At 43.8% G+C, this 17,482-nt stretch overlaps 1 protein-coding gene across 6 annotated transcripts in view; it reads left to right on the forward strand.

The window, feature by feature from the left end:
• The window catches only part of greb1l (GREB1 like retinoic acid receptor coactivator), a 233,688-nt gene that overhangs the window by 165,275 nt on the left and 50,931 nt on the right, over positions 1–17,482 (forward strand). For all 6 annotated transcript variants that reach the window (XM_055634189.1, XM_055634186.1, XM_055634184.1 and 3 more), the window contains 3 exons: positions 1,649–1,975; positions 3,540–3,668; positions 15,345–15,479. In XM_055634189.1, coding sequence (XP_055490164.1) covers positions 1,649–1,975; positions 3,540–3,668; positions 15,345–15,479 — 591 coding nt within the window. The remainder of the gene's footprint in view (positions 1–1,648; positions 1,976–3,539; positions 3,669–15,344; positions 15,480–17,482) is intronic.

Consider the following 17,482-nt stretch of genomic DNA (forward strand, 5'->3'; position numbering starts at 1 on the left):
GCTCCAAGGAATAGAGACCCAGCCTGCTCAACCTCTCCCTATAGCTCACACTCTCTCGTCCTGGCAACAGCCTCATAATTAGATGGTCTGCTGTTTTGTAATCTGGAGCAGGTGACGTGGTCAGATTATATTAGCTATGGTCTGTTTTGTACAGATAATTCTTCCTGTAAATAATATATTTACACAGACTCCAGCCCATAATGCTGTTTATCTTTCTTGTTCAGTTTTCACTTGCACGTGCTTTAAGAACTGGGCAATTACTAAATTAGGTAATATACATGACGGGTAACACTTGCACTTCACAATCTCCTGGTAATAACCGTTTACAACATGAGAGAATTAATACCACCATTCCTGCCCTAATATTCAACCCTTCCGTATCCATATATTCTTCCACTAGTAAAGTACTACATGTCTCACCAAAAGGCCGGTGTTGGTGCCTGTGCTTGTGTCCACAAGGCTTCCCATCTTGAGAGGGTTCATGGCCAAGGTTCAATGGTGCTTTTGTTGTCCCACATGCAAAAGCACATTGAAATTATTCTCTTACATACAGTCCAGTACAGCATTCCCATACCCAACCGCATCAGGACTTTCATATGATGAAAGACTGGATAGACTCGGCTTGTACTCGCTAGAATTTAGAAGATTGAGGGGGGATCTTATAGAAACTTACAAAATTCTTAAAGGGTTGGACAGGCTAGATGCAGGAAGATTGTTCCCGATGTTGGGGAAGCCCAGAACAAGGGGTCACAGTTTAAGGATAAGGGGGAAATCTTTTAGGACCGAGATGAGGAAAACATTTTTCACACAGAGAGTGGCGAATCTCTGAAATTCTCTGCCACAGAAGGTAGTTGAGGCCAGTTCATTGACTATATTTTAGAGGGAGTTAGATGTGGCCCTTGTGGCTAAAGGGATCAGGGGGTATGGAGAGAAGGCAGGTATAGGATACTGAGTTGGATGATCAGCCATGATCATATTGAATGGCGGTGCAGGCTCGAAGGGCCGACTGGCCTACTCCTGCACCTATTATCTATGTATCCTCTATTAGCAAGTGTACAGAAATAGTCTACTGATCCCGCAATCAAGCAGCGTCATGTTTTGGCACCATTTTCAACGTCCAATCCGTGCTCTAGTTATTATGAGCGGTGCCCTATCCAGGCAAGCTCCAGCCTACCGCGGGCCTCCAGCCATATCCTTGCTGGGACGCCATGGCCCTATTCTTGCCTGACCACCATTGTGCCCCCGCGGTGCCTCCCAACCCACGTCTCCCATCAAATAAAAGTCTCAACTCTGCAAACCCAGCCCTCAAAGAAATCGCCCAGAATCGGCTGGAGTCAGTGGGAAACAATGGTATTTGAATTGTCATGATTTGTGGCCATTTCTGAAAAGTAACCCTTGCAAAAATTATGAGTTTATGGCATTTTACGAGTCAAGTCATTATCTCCGATGATTGTTGTGTTATTTGGTTATGGTTATGGGGAGATGTGCAGGAGAATGGGGTTAGGAGGGAGAGATAGGTCAGCTGTCATTGAATGGCGGAGAACACCTGATGGTCCAAACGGCCTAATTCTACTCCTATCACCTATGATCTTATGATTTATGTATATATTTCAGAATTCAATCATTGCGGGGTATTTGGTTGTTTCAGGTCCAGACCAAATGCCGCTCAGGGAAGAATTTGAACAGATTATGCTGAAAGCTATACAGGACTCGAGCCTCAAAGACCGATACCTGCAGCTGGGAGCCCCTTGTTCCACTGTGTCTCCAGGGCAGTTACCCTGGCTGGCCCGCCTTGCCGCCAGTGTGTCGAGAGATCTGGTGCAAGTTGTTTTTTCTCAGAATTCTCTAGCAGAGGGCATCTCTGAGACGTTAAGAACATTTGGCGATGTGCATCTTCAACAGAAAGTACCAAACTATGTGGTCGTCATTTGTACGTCAAAGATCAGAGGCAATGAATTTTGTGTGGTGGTTTTAGGTAAGTATATTTTCCAAATCTGTTCAAACTTATCTTTTTGATACAAAACATAAACTCAAATTAAGCTTGGTAACAATGATTAATACTTTTTTAAATTAAAATATTTCCTAGGGAATAGAGTTATGATTGCTGTGGTAACTTTAAAATATATATATTTCCAAACATTTGATCTGCCCGTTACTTGCCATTTGTCTTGAATTATCAATTGCTTATTGTACAGGAGTTTTTTGTTGCATTACTCCTTGGTCAGTCATATGCCTGTGGCTGCCTGACTACAGTGCTCCCTCTTTGGTCTTCAGGTCTTGATTCCCTGGGACTTCTCTTCCAACTAGCTCAGTAACTGAAGTCTTTAATTATTTGATCCCATGTTAAAACCTTACAGCAATGCATTAACAACTTGAAGTATGGAGAACAAAGATCAGGGACTTAGTTCATCTGCAGTAGCTGCAATTCTCCAGTCCGTCTGAGTCGAAGTGAAATTCCTATGCGATGACAAATGTTGGGACAAAATTACAGCAAAGATTTCTGTCATAGAGCTGGAGAATGAGTAGGCCACCAGCAATTCCAAAAAACCATACCATAAGACAGAGCAGCAGAATTAGGCCCATTGAATCTGCTCCGCCATTCCATCATGGCTGATTTATTTTTCTTTCTCAACCCCATTCCCCTGCCTTCTCCCCGTAACTTCTGATGCCCTCATTAATCAAGAACCTGTCAATCTCCAAAATATATCCAATGACTTTGCCCTCCACAGTTATATGTGACAACAAATTCCACAGATTCCCCACCATCTCACTGAAGAAATTCCTCCTCATCTCCATTCTAAAGGAACCTCTTATAATTCTGAGACTGTACCTTCTGGTTCTTGCCTCTCCCACTGCTGGAAACATCCTCTCCAAATCCTTTCATTATTTGGTAGGTTTCAAGGAGATCTGCTTTCTTCAGGTCACTATCAATCCAGAGTTTTAGCCGAGAGAATGCTCACCTTGAATTTGCTCTGAAGAAGGGTTTTGACCCGAAACGTCACCCATTCCTTCTCTCCAGAGATGCTGCCTGCCCCGCTGAGTTACTCCAGCTTTTTGTGTCTACTTGAATTTTGGCCCACTTGTATAAAGTCTTTTTTGTTGGGGTGATTTTCTGACCTGCTTTGTAAGGTAAAGAACCTCTGCAGACCCCTTATAAGGCAAATTGCAATGGGCCTCTTCCTTTTATTTGCACGTACAGTGATGCCTTTATGAATCCCCAGTAATCTTGATTTATCTTTGAACTGTAATGCTCAGCAGATTTACCAATTTCACTATTCCATCTCCCAGATTTCATCAGATGATTATAAAAATACTTGGCCGAAATCCAAAAACTGTTTGTAAATAATTACATTTTATAACCCAGATGTTTGAAATGCTTCCCATCTCCTTGCTCGTTAAACCATATAGTTAAAGATTTCGGGCAGTACTGTATTGAAAGTAATAATGTTAAAAGCTTCAGTTGCACAATTTATAACGTGTCACTAATTTCAACTGTAAACACGTGTACCATAAGCAATGAATACATCTGCTTTCTTCAGGTCACTATCAATCCAGAGTTTTAGCCGAGAGTATGCTCACCACCACTGAGTTTCTGAAGGAAATCAGCTACGAACTAATTACAGGAAAAGTCAGTATTTTGGCATCCCATTTCAAAACCTCCCCCTTTGGTAAGTGTTTCAATCAGATGGTCTTAAGTTCACTTTTCTACATCTAGTAATTGTTCTTCAAATGGAGAAAAAAAAGCATTGAACTATTTTAAGCAAGTTTGAGTAATTTCTGCCAAATTGAGGAAGACATTTGACCTGATTATTACCCAAGCATTCAATCATTTGTTTGACATTGGGTTTTGGATCTACCAGAGCCCATGAGGTGAATTTAACCCATCTTTACATGTAAATTAAAAGTCATTTATTTCCTTTACAATTGGCCCCATGCTAATTCCAACAGGACATTTTTGATACATGTTTGAGATGTGAGATGATAGTTCCCCACTACAGCTCTCTTGCAACTGTTGAATCAATGAGAATAATATTCTCATCCATTGTTTAGTTTCATAACTTGTTGTAACATTTTAAAATCAGGGCCTCTTGGTTGTGTGTCCAGTGGCATGATCTTTATGTTGTTCACACAATTGGGAGTTGGTATATGAGTTTGGAGTGGGATTTGAGTTTAGGAGCAACGAGGTCCTGCTGCCGTTGTACAGGGCCCTGGTGAGACCGCACCTGGAGTATTGCGTGCAATTTTGGTTTCCTATTTTGAGGAAGGACATTCTTGTTATTCAGGGTGTTCAGCGTAGGTTCACCAGGTTAATTCCCGGGATGGTGGGACTGATATATGATGAAAGAATGGATTGACTGGGCTTATATTCACTGGAATTTAGAAGATGAGCGGGGATTGGACAGGCTAGATGCAGGAAAAATATTCCCGATGTTGGGGGAGTCCAGAACCAGGGGTCACAGTTTAAGAATAAGGGGTAGGCCATTTAGGACTGAGATGAGGAAAGCCTTTTTCACCCAGAGAGTTATGAATCTGTGGAATTTTCTGCCACAGAAGTCAGTGGAGGCCAATTCACTGGATGTATTCAAGAGAGAGTTGGATGTGGCTCTTAGGGCTAACGGGATCGAAGGATGTGGGGTGAAAGCAGGAACGGGTGACTGAAGGCTGATAAATCCCCAGGGGGGACTGAAGGCTGATAAATCCTCAGGTCCTGATGGTCTGCATCCCAGGGTACTTAAGGAAGTGGTTCTGGAAATCGTGGAAGCATTGGTGATAATTTTCCAATGTTCTATAGATTCAGGATCAGTCCCTGTGGATTGGAAGGTAGCTAATGTTATCCCACTTTTTAAGAAATGCGGAGAGAGAAAACAGGGAATTATAGATCAGTTAGCCTGATGTCGGTGGTGGGAAGATGCTGGAGTCAATTACAAAAGATGAAATAGCAGCACATTTGGATAGCAGTAACAGGATTGGTCCGAGTCAGCATGGATGTACGAAGGGGAAATCATGCTCGACTAATCTTCTGGAATTTTTTGAGGATGTAATTAGCAAAATCGACAAGGGAGAGCCAGTGGATGTAGTATACCTGGACTTTCAGAAGCATTTGATAAGGTCCCACATAGAGATTAGTGGGCAAAATTAGGGCACATGGTATTGCGGGTAGAGTGCTGACATGGATAGAAAATTGGTTGGCAGACAGGAAACAAAGAGTAAGTAAGTAAGTTTTATTTACATAGCACCTTTTAAGTCAACTCGCATTGACACCAAAGTGCTTTTAACGGGTCCCTTTCAGAATGGCAGGCAGTGACTAATGGGGTACCGCAAAGCTTGGTGCTGGGACCGCAGCTATTTACAATATACATCAATGATTTAGATTCAAAGTAACATTAGCAAATTTGCAGATGACACAAAGCTGGGTGACAGTGTGAACTGTAAGGAGGATGCTATGAGAATGCAGGGTGACTTGGACAGGTTGGGTGAGTGGGCAGATGCATGGCAGATGCAGTTTAATGTGGATAAATGTGAGATTATCCACTAAAGTAGCAAAAACAGGAAGGCAGATTATTATGTAAATGGTGTCAAGTTGGGAAAAGAGGAAGTTCAATGGGATCTGGTGGTCCTTGTTCATCAGTCAATGAAAGTAAGCATGCAGGCACAGCAGGCAGTGAAAAAAGCGAATGACATATTGGCCTTCATAACAAGAGGAGTTGAGTTTTGGAGCAAAGAGGTCCTTCTGCAGTTGTACAGTGCCCTAGTGAGACCACACCTGGAGTATTGTGTGCAGTTTTCATCCACTAATTTGAGGAAGAACGTTATTGCTATTGAGGGAGTGCAGCATAGGTTTACAAGGTTAATTACCGAGATGGCGAGACTGTCATATGCTGAGACAATGGAGCGGCTGGGCTTGTATACTCTGGAGTTTAGAAGGATGAGAGGAGATCTCATTGAAACATATAAGATTGTTAAGGGCCTGGACACGCTAGAGGCAGGAAACATGTTCCCGATGTTGGGGGAGTCCAGAACCAGGGGCTACAGTTTAAGTATAAGGAGTAAGCCATTTAGAACGGACGAGGAAACAATTTTTCTCACAGAGAGTGGTGAGTCTGTGGAATTCTCTGCCTCAGAGGGCGGTGGAGGCCGGTTCTCTGGATGCTTTCAAGAGAGAGCTAGATAGGGCTCTTAAAGATAGCGGAGTTTGGGGATATGGGGAGGAGGCAGGAACGGGATACTTATTGGAGATGATCAGCCATGATCACATTGAATGGCGGTGCTGGCTCAAAGGGCCAAATGGCCTACTCCTGCACCTATTGTCTATTGTCTATTGATTCTGGATGATCAGCCAGGATAATATTGAGTGACGGTGGGTTCAAAGGGCTGAATGGCCTACTCCTGCACCTATGTTCTATTTTTTAATGTTTCTGTTATCATAATCATAATAATCATAATCATTCTTTATTAACCACGTATATTTTGCAACAGACGAGGAATTTCATTTGCCATACAGTCATACCAATAAATCACAACAAAAAACACAAAGTACATTTTAACATGAACATCCACCACAGTGACTCCCCCACATTCCTCACTGTTATGGAAGCCGAAAAAATGTTCAATCTCATCCCTTCTTTGTCCTCCTGCGGTCGGGAGCCTTGAGGCTTATGTTGACGGGACGATCTTGGCTCCTGTAGCCGGCGGTCAGTCCCCCCGCGTCAGGGCAATCACGCTCCTGCATCGGGGGGATCTCAGCTCCCCGCGCCGGACGATCGGACCCCGGGTCGGGGCTGGTTGAATCTCTTGCGACTTTGGAACTTCCCGACATCAGTCTCTACCTGAGACTGCGAGCTTCGCAATGGTGAAATCCACAGGTTGCAGTTGGAGCGTCGATCACAGGCGAGGGATAGCAGGCTCCGATGGCAAGTCCACGGCCCCGTGGTGGGGCTCAAAGTTAGTCTTGAGCGAGGCCTCCAGCTCCATGATGTTAGGCCACAGAGCGACCGGAGATACGATCCGGAAAACAATTGCATCTCCGGCAAGGTAAGAGTTTGAGAAAAAAGTTTCCCCCCCACATAAAACAATCCAGAGAACATTAACCTTGATGGCACCACTGTTCAATATGTAAAGATCGCAGGAATCACAGACAGGGAGCAATGTGCAGTATGAAGATGGGTCACAACCCATCCATCCATGTTCTCCAGAGATGCTGCCTGACCCGATGAGTTACTCCAGCACTTTGTGTCCATCACAGTGCAAGTGCTGGATATGTATCTGGAAATCCCATGTCAGCTTTGTGACTCAAGAATTATTTACAACTGATACCATGTTTTCAAACTTGTGGCATGCCCGTTAATTTGTGGTGCTACCACTAAAGCCTTTGGATTAATTACCTCTTCTTCTTCATGCGTATGGCGTGCACAGCCTAAAGTTGTAGGACAACTTGTTCTATTTGATCTTATTTGATGGTGTACGCCAGGTTGATTGGATTCGTCGAAACAGGGTGGACTACATGAAGGTTGCAATCTTCCACGCCTATAAATTACCTGACGTCAATGGAGAGGAAATCAATGGTGGCATAAAACAGGCAATTGATTTGCTATTCATAATTTTGTCATTTGTAGATTCTCTCCAGTGCAACTTATAACTGCCTACAGCCGATATGGTGCTGCTATTTTTTATATTGCTGTGATAATAGTTAATTTGTATTCACTTAATGGGAGCAGCATGCGGGGCGTAAAAGAGCCAGCTTTGCAGGGTATTTCAGGAGACAAAGTCATGAGCTGTGGTAGATTTAATAACGTGCAATGCTGTCGAAGAACATTTTAAGTTGAGTTAAGTGATGCAGATAGAAATTAAATGACAACCAACACAAGCCATAATCAAAGTTTGGCTCAGCTTTTTAATTTTAACATTGATAGCGGTGATGGAGATACTTTTGTTATACTTTAGACTTTAGAGATACAGTGTGGAAACAGGCCCTTTGGCCCACCGAGTCCAAGCCCATCAACGATCACTCATACACTAGTTCTATCCAACACATTAGGGACAATTTACAGAAGCCAATTAACCTACAAACCTTTGCGTCTTTGGAGTGTGGAAGGCAACCGGAGAAAATCCAAACGGTCACAGGCAGAACGTACCCTTATAGACAGCACCCCTAGTCAGGATAGACCTCGGGTCTCTGACGCTGTAAGGCAGCAACTTTACCATTGCACCACTGTGAAACGTAATAGAATTGGGTTTACATATCAAAAAATCCCTGTTGCCCAAGAATCTTCTAAAGAAATAAAAGTAGAATTCTCAGGGCCACGGTCAATTTTGTTGAGAATTTCACATAAAATATTACTTTTTCAATCTCTGGTTAATGCTTTACTCTGAGGTAGTTTCATGTTAATTGTTTTCTGGCCTCAATCCCTTTTAAAAAGTGGGTGTAATTTTTCTTTGTTTGTATCCAATGTGAAGTGAACCAAGACATTGAGAAGAAATGACAGCTTTATGGTTTGCTATATGAGATGTCTGGAAGAACAAAGAACACTCTTTGAAAATTTGGCATTATAGATTTATTATTTTGTTGCTCTGTTTCCACCCTTGTTCCAACTGGGTATCTGTTCTATTGAGTCCTCTGCCTTTAATACAAGAGGATGCGGGGAACAATTAGTTTAGTTTACAGTTACAGTGTGAAAATAGGCCCTTCGACCCACCGAGTCCATGCCGACCAGGGATCCCCGCACACTAACACTATCCTACACACACTAGGGGCAATTTACAATGATACCAAGCCAATTACCTCCATGCCTGTATGTCTGTGGAAGGAAACCGGAAATCCCCAACAAAATCCAAGCAAGACAAATGGAGAAATTACAAACTCCGTACAGGCAGCACCTATCGTCAGGATCGGACCCGGGCATCGGGCTCTGTAAAGGGCCTGTCCTATGAGCATGCGACTCCATGTGGCAAGCGCGACCTAAAGGGCCGGTCCCACCAGCATGTGACTCCATGCGGCAAGCGTGACCTAACATGGTCGCTTGAGCCGTACGGCTTCGCGGGGCCAGTCCCACTTCCATATTCCGGAGCCGTATGGAGTTGTGCGGAGCTGGTCCCGATATCGCGCGGGGCTCCGAAAAACTGACCGTGTTTAAAAATTCCGTGCGGCAACGGCCTGCCGGCCCGCAGCCGCCTCAACGCCGTGTCACTCACTCGACCTCCGCGCGGCTCCCGCTTCTGGTTTGGTCGCGCTTACCGCATGCAGGCGCATGCTGGTGGGACCGGCCCTTTAGAGTCGCGCTTGCCGCATGGAGTCGCATGCTCGTGAGACATGAAAGGCAGCAACTCTACCACTGCACCACAGTGCCGTCCTTATAATTCTTATAATGTAATCAGATATGGTTGAAAATATCTGGGCCGTCAGCAGTCAACCAGTTAGAGAAGACATTTAAGGAAACTTGCCAAATAAATTAGTTTACTTGAAGATGTCACTTGCACGTAGGAGCGAATGATATACGCTGAAGAACTTGCTTTTTTTGGATGAACACTACTTGTTGTGCACTAATCAGATTTGGCAGGAATATTCAGGGCTGAGACTTCAAATGTTAACTGACTTTGTGCTGATTGTAAAAAGATTTTTTAATTCACTAATGGTGTGTAGTCCAAGACCTAGGATTGATGGTTTTTTCTGTTGCGGGATTGGAAACAGTTCATCAAGCACAATCAACCGACTATGTTCAAACTGTTGGACTCAGCAATGGTTGAAAACCATTATCCCGAGGAGACAGAAACTGAAAGATAATATCATCTTGGTACTTTGCTGCATTGTTAAATGGATTTAATTGCATACTCCTCTGAAAACTGTGCCAGCTACCTGACAAATACATGCCTAGACAATGCTCTGGACAATGTTACATTGATTCCCCCTGAATGCTTGATGGCAGAGCTGAATTGGAAACTATTTTGGGCTTCAGGTCTTCATATGTCAGAGGACACTAAAAGTTGATTAGTACAGGTGTCAGAGGTTATGGGGGAAAAGGCAGGAGAATGGAGTTAGGAGGGAGAGATAGATCAGCCATGATTGAATGGCGGCGTATGGGCCGAATGGCCTAATTCTAATCCTGTTCCTTATGACCTTATGACAGGTGAGGGTGCAGCAAAGCCTGGCAAGTGATAGGTGGATACAGTTGATTTTGGTGGGGGGGGGGGGGGGGGGGGGGGGGGATGATTGGTAAAATGTATGGAGTCCGTGAAAAGGGAGTCAGATAGGAACTACTATTCCTTATGACCCGGCCGTTGGATGCACGGTTCTTGGATCGTGCTCCTCGCTTTAAGTATCAATGGGTTCAACAATAAATATGAGACTTAGAAACATAGAAAATATGTGCAGGAGGAGGCCATTTGACCCTTTGTGCCAGCACCACCATTCAATATGATCATGGCCGATCATCCAGAATCAGTACCCGTTCCTGCTTTCTTCCCATATCCCCTGATTCCGTTAGCCCTAGAGCTTCGTCTTCTTGCGTATGGCGTGCACAGCCTAAAGTTGAAGGACAACTTGTTTTATTTGATTGTGCACGGCAGGTTGATTGCATTCGTCGAAACAAGGCGGACCACGTGAAGGTTGCAATCTCCCACCCCAAACCCTAGAGCTAAATCTAACTCTCTCTTGAAAACATCTCGTATAAAGAGATATGACTGAGTTGAGTTCAGTTTATTGTCACGTGTGCCGAGGTACAGTGAAAAGCTTTTGTTGCGTGCTAACCAGACATCGGAAAGACAATATGTGATTATAATTGAGCCATCCACGGTGTACAGATATATGATAAAGGGAATAACGTGAACATCGTTTAGTGCAGGGGTGGGGAACCTGTGGCCTTAAGGCCGCGTACGGCTTTCTGCGCCATTAAGTGCGGCCTTTTGAATGGATCCAATATTTGTAGAACAAATCCTTTTATTTTTATTCTATGTTTTTGTTCGTCTTTTATTAATTTTATTTTAATCTTAAAATGAACGTATTTAAAATACCAAAGAGTAAAAGAAGATTCAACTAAATAATCCTCTCCGACTGACGGCCACAATTAAAACATTAATAAATCATGAGGGCTATTTTAACAAAATAATGTGCATTTTGAAGTATATCTAGTTGAAGGTTCTTGGATGCAGCCTTATTAGATTTATAGCTAACTTGATGCAACATTCCAACATGAAAAGGTTCCCCACCCCTGGTTTAGTGCAAGATGAAGCCAGTACAGGTAGCCTGGTCATAGAGAGACATTAAGGAGAATCATCAAATAAGGAATGCATATGGAGAAGTGGATAAAGGCACTGAAACCAAAGGGGGAGTGATTAATTTTAGGGCTGCATAATTCAATTCAACTTTAATGTCATCGCACAAATACAAGTATCAGTACAACGAAATGCAGTTTTGCGTCAGTCCGTAGTAGTTGTACATGAAGAAAACAAAAAAAATAGAAAGAGGGAAGATACAGAATAATCAGGAAATACAGAATAATTAAACAATGGGGACGGAGGGACCAGAGAAATCTATCGTCGGGACTCCGAGTTCAGCAGTGTGATTGTGTTGTTGTAGAAGCTGTTCCTCATCCTACTAGTACGTGACCTGAGGCTCCTGTACCGCCTCCCTGATGGGAGGAGGGCAAACAGTCCATGGTTGGGGTGTGAGGGGTTTTTGATGATCTTCCCAGCCCGTCTCAGACACCGTTTTCGGTGGAGGGCATCCATGGCAGGGAGCGGGGCACCGATGATGTGCTGCGCGGTTTTCACCACCCGTTGTAGTGCCTTCCTGTCCGCAGCAGTGCAGCTGCTGTACCATACCGTGAAGCAGGTGGTCAGGATACTCTCTATAGTACAGCGGTAAAAGTTGGTCAGGATCTGGGGGGACAGGTGGGCTTTCTTGAGCCTCCTCAGGAAGTAAAGGCGCTGCTGTGCCTTTTTGATCAGTTTGGAGGTGTTGAGGGACCAGGACAAATCCTCTGAGATATGTACGCCGAGGAATTTATAGCTGGAGACGCGCTGCACCTCAGTCCCGTTTATATGGATGGGGGTATGACTGCCTCCTCTGGTCTGCCTGAAGAGTCCAGAAATGGCCGAACTCAAAGATTTTGGATTGTTATTAGGTAGAGATTGGAAAAGGGTGGAACAATGGAGATATAGGAAAATTTAAAAAATCCATTTTTATGTGTTACTTAACTACGAGTATTGGTGAAAGTGTCCAGTGAGGATGGGGGAACAGCTCTTGTTGCGTGACGTGTACAGCAAATAAAATCAAGTTTACGATGATTAGAGTGAGGTTGATGAAGGAGCCTTCCATTAACAAAATAATATACTTTGATATAAATAATAAGTGAAGAATGGGTTCACCTCAGTGACAATTGTAATTTTGTGTGCTACAGCTAGAGCAGGATAAATGTGGGTGCTCTCCTCAAAATGTTTTTAAAGATTGAAGAAAACTACCTAATTCACCAAATTTCTGTTCCAGGCAGGGAGGTTGAAGGTGAACTTTCTGCAAGTGTTTTTCACTGAGCTTCTCTAATCTGCTGTCATGGATTTAATGGCATAGTCCCACTTGAGAGCTATAGGCACTTTGCGCTGATGTTCTGTTTGTGTTCTAAAACATTACCACATGCTTTCATTATTATTGAGAGTTTCTAGGAGTGGTATGGATTTATAATTTTTGCTTTATAGGGATGAACAAAAGCAGCAGAATTTAGATGGGAACATTTTCTCTCAAGATTAGCACAGCTGATCATTCAATCCTTGAATCTCTTAATGCCTTTGCAAACATTAAAATTCTCTTCAGGAAATGTTATAGGGTTATTTGTGTTGCGTCATTTGTTAGTGCTTAATTTCCCGATCCTGTGCCCATAATTTGAAGCACCATTGAACGATTTTCCTGTGGCACAATGCTGACACACAAGAATATCTGTGGTTCGGAGCTGGAAAGAGAAGTACATAATTCTTCCACTGACTTTCATTGAGTAATACAGCACAGAAACAGGCCCTTCAGCCCAACTCGTCCATGCCGACCAAGACCATCTAAGCTAGTCCTATTTGCCCGCATTTGGCCCATAATCCTCTCAACCTTTCCTATTCATGCACGTGGGGCTGTTATATTACCTGCCTCAACTACATCTTCTGGAAATTCACTCCATGTACCCACCACCCTCTGATTGAACAAGTTGCCCCCACAGGTTCATATTAAATTTTGCACCCTCTCACTTTAAACATATGTCCTCTGGTTTATGATTCTCTTTCCTTGTGTAAATGTTTTTGTGCATTCACCTATCTGTTTCCTTGATTTTATACTCCTCTTTTAGATCATCCCTCAGCCTTCTACACTGAAAGGAATAAAGTCCTAGCCTGCCCAACCTCTCCCTATTTCTCAGGTCCTCAAGTGCGGGCAACTCCTCATAAATTTTCTCTGCACTCTTTCCAGCTTCATGGCGTCTTTCCTGTAGCTGGATGACTAAAATTGAACACAATACTCCAAATGTCGCCTCATCAAAGTCTTGTACAACTGTAACATAACACCCGAGCTTCTATACTCAATGCCCTGACTGATGAAAGCCTGATAAAAGCTTGTGCATTTAAAATACATTACAGTTCAGTTGCAATGACTAATGAATCTACTTATCATTTGAATGTGGGAGGAATTCAGAGAACTACATTGTCACAGAGAATATGTAAACTGCACACAGATACCTCCCTAGGCCAAGATCTAAGCCAGGTCACTTGACCTGCCGGAAAAATGTTCCCGATGTTGGGGGAGTCCAGAACCAGGGGTCACAGTTTAAGAATAAAGGATAGGCCATTTAGGACTAAGACGAGGAAACCTTTTTCATCAGAGAGTTGTGAATCTCTGATACACTGATACAAAATACAAAATACATTTATTTGTTGCATGTGCCAGTTGGCACAGTGAAATGTGATCACCATACAGCCATACAATAAAATAAAGACGTCAGTCATCTTCCTCTTATGTTCACCCGTGGTCGGGGCCTCCGGAGCCCTCTGCAGTCGCCACTATGGGCAGCCCGCCGCTCATGCCCGCTCGCCGCGATGTTGGCACTCCGATGTCGGAATGGGAGGCCAACCTCAATGGCTTGGACCGCCAAATCAGCCGCTTCCCACCGGAGTCCGCAGCTCCCGATGTCCACAGGCCACGCCGGGCGGAGATTCTTGCAGGTGGCCCTCGGCAAAGGGCCCAAGGGATTTCGCGATGTTGGTCAGCGCTGCCCGCGCTAGGAGCTCTGTGTACCACAGCCCCGCGATGTTAGATCAGCGGCCCAACGCTCTGGAGCTCCAAACGGCGATCCAGGAAGGCATCACCCGCTCCGCGGTGAATTCAGCACCACGCCGCCGCTGCTGAAGCTCTGGTCCGGTCCCCGGTCTCCGGTAGGAAAGGCCGCTCCGATCCAACTGGGAGGCCGCGAGGTGGGGGCAATGGACAGGCTGTCGGCCACAGAAGGCAGTGGAGGCCAATTCACTAGATGTTTTCAGGAGAGAGTTAGATATAGCTTTTAGGGCTAATGGAATCAAGAGATATGGGGAGAAGGCAGGAACGGGGTACTGATTTTGGATGATCAACCATGATCATATTGAACGGCAGTGCTGGCTCGAATGGCCGACACCTGCACCTATTTTCTATGTTTCTATGTAGACGCAATAGTAACTCCATGCCACCATATTGTAATGATATGCAAATAGTAGAGACTGACTCTACAATATATATTCTCTCAGATGCTAAGTCCATTTGCTGTCTCGAACATGTAACTTTGCCGTAGTGGTATAGCGCAGGTGAGTTTACGTTATAAATCCCCAAAGCACTTGGATTAATACAAGCCTTGACCTGATAACAGGCCCAGGTTATGCCATAGGAGACTCTTGAGATGAAATTCCACTCAACTTGAGGATGGGGAATTAAGTTCAACTTAACTCTGGGAGCTTAGACAGATGCAAGGTGAGAGTTGAGACATACACAAACTATCACACCAAAGTCATATTGTCATTAAGCCAAGGATTGCATTATGCCGAGGACAGTCACTATGGAAATGGCCGTGGATATTTAAGTTTACAGAATAATTTGGAACACCATGGAACAATTTGAAGTATTCTTTTTTGGATGCATTATTTTACATCATGTTTAATTGTTGGAATTAGTCCATTACTTGCTTCGGAAATAAATAATTTAAAAGAAACCGATCCTTATTCACCCATATTTAAAATGTGGTCTGGACGGTGCTAAGTATATTTTGGAGCTTTAATACTTTTAATGTTTATGCTAATTAATTTTCGAATCCTGTTTATCGTCATGATTTACCTTGTGGATGTGCTATCTTTCTCAGGAGATAACGTAGACAAATTCCTGGATAAATTTCAGCAAAACAGAAACAACAGTGTTGCCATTCCATTCAATGGAAATGTTTCTGAATACATTCCGTCAAATGAAGCGGCAGCAATGACATCAAAGCAAGGAATTGGTAAGACATCTTAGTCTGTGGTTATTGGTGGATTCAGGGTTGAATGTTTGGATAAATGCTTTGGTACTGATTGGGTTAACATATGTGTGTTTGAAGGCACTTGGCCTGTACTCGCTGCAGTTTAGAAGGATGAGGGAGGACCTAGGTTGAATAGGCTGGGTCTCTATTCCTTGGAGCGCAGGAGGATGAGGGGTGATCTTATAGAGGTGTATAAAATCATGAGAGCAATAGATCGGGGGGATGCTCAAAATCTCTTGCCCAGAGTTGGGGAATTGAGGACCGGAGGACATTGGTTCAAGGTGAAGGGGAAAAGATTTAATAGGAATCTGAGGGTTAACGTTTTAACACAAAGGGTAGTGGGTGTATGGAGCAAGCTGCCAGAGAGGTAGTTGAGGCTGGGACTATCACAACGTTTAAGAAACAGTTAGACAGGTACATATATAGAAATGTAGAAACATAGAAAATAGGTGCAGGAGTAGGCCATTCGGCCTTTCGAGCCTGCACCGCCATTCAATATGATCATGGCTGATCATCCAACTCAGTATCCTGTACCTGCTTTCTCTCCATACCCCCTGATCCCTTTAGCCACAAGGGCCACATCTAACTTCCTCTTAAATATAGCCAATGAACTGGCCTCAACTACATTCTGTGGCAGAGAATTCCAGAGATTCACCACTCTATGTGTATGAAAAAAATGTTTTTCTCATCTCAGTCCTTAAAGATTTCCCCTTTATCCTTAAACTGTGACCCCTTGTTCTGGACTTCCCCAACATCGGGAGCAATCTTCCTACATTTAGCCTGTCCATCCCCTTAAGAATTTTGTACGTTTCTATAAGATCCCCCCCTCAATCTTCAAGTTTGGGACAAGTTTGGAGGGATATGGACCAAGCGCAGGCAGGTGGGACGAGTGTCGCTGGGACATGTTGGCTTGTGTGGGCAAGTTGGTCCGAAGGGCCTGTTTCCACACTGTATCATTCTATGATTCCATGACCTCATTGAAACTTACCGAATAGTGAAAGGCCTGGATAGAGTGAATGTGGGGAGGATGTTTCCACTAGTGGGAGAGTCTAGGACCAGAGGCCATAGTCTTAAAAATAAAAGGAAGTACCTTTATGAAGGAGATGAGAATGAATTTTGTTGTTCAGACAATGAATCTATGGAATTCATTGCCACAGACGACAGTGGAGGCCAAGTTAATGGATATTTTTAAGGCGGAAATTGACAGATCCTTGATTAGTAAGGGTGTCAGGGGTTATGGGGCGAAATAGGGAGAATGGGGTTGAGAGGGAAAGATACATCAGCCATAATTGCATGGCGGAGTAGACATGATGGGTCGAATGGCCTAATTCTGCTCCTAGATCTTATGTAATACTTCATTATATCGTTCTAACTATTTTCGGCCAATGCCTATGAAATAATTTGTTTGGTATTATAATAAACACTCAGATTGCGATAATTGTTTTGTTGTTAATTAAAGATAGGCACAAAAAGCTGGAGTAACTCAGCTGGACAGGCAGCATCTCTGGAGAGAAGGAATGGGTGATGTTTCAGGTTGAGACCCTTCTTCAGACTGAGAGTTATGGGAAGGGAAACACGAGATACAGACAATGATGCAGAGAGATATGGAACAATGAATGAATTGTAATTGTAAATTGTAATTAATTTTTTAGCCAAGTATGTAAAAACATACAAATAATTGAATTTGCCATAGTCATACCAAAAAAGTAACAAGACACACAACTACATAAAAATCACCATAAACATCCACCACAGCGCAGTGTGATGGAAGGCAATAACGTATTGCCTTCTTCCCTTTTCTCCCGCATTCGGGGCAGTCGAACCATCCGCAGTTGGGGATATCGAAGCTCCTACAACCAGCGATTGAAGCTCCCACGTCGGGGCGATTGAAGCTCTCGTGATCGGGGCGGTCGAAGCTCCTGCGGTCGGAGCTCCCGAAGTCAATCACCAGCAAAGGGACTGCCAGCCCCACGATGTTAGGCCGC

Source organism: Leucoraja erinacea, chromosome 4, assembly GCF_028641065.1.
Source record: "Leucoraja erinacea ecotype New England chromosome 4, Leri_hhj_1, whole genome shotgun sequence".
NCBI classification, from domain to species: Eukaryota; Metazoa; Chordata; class Chondrichthyes; order Rajiformes; family Rajidae; genus Leucoraja; species Leucoraja erinaceus.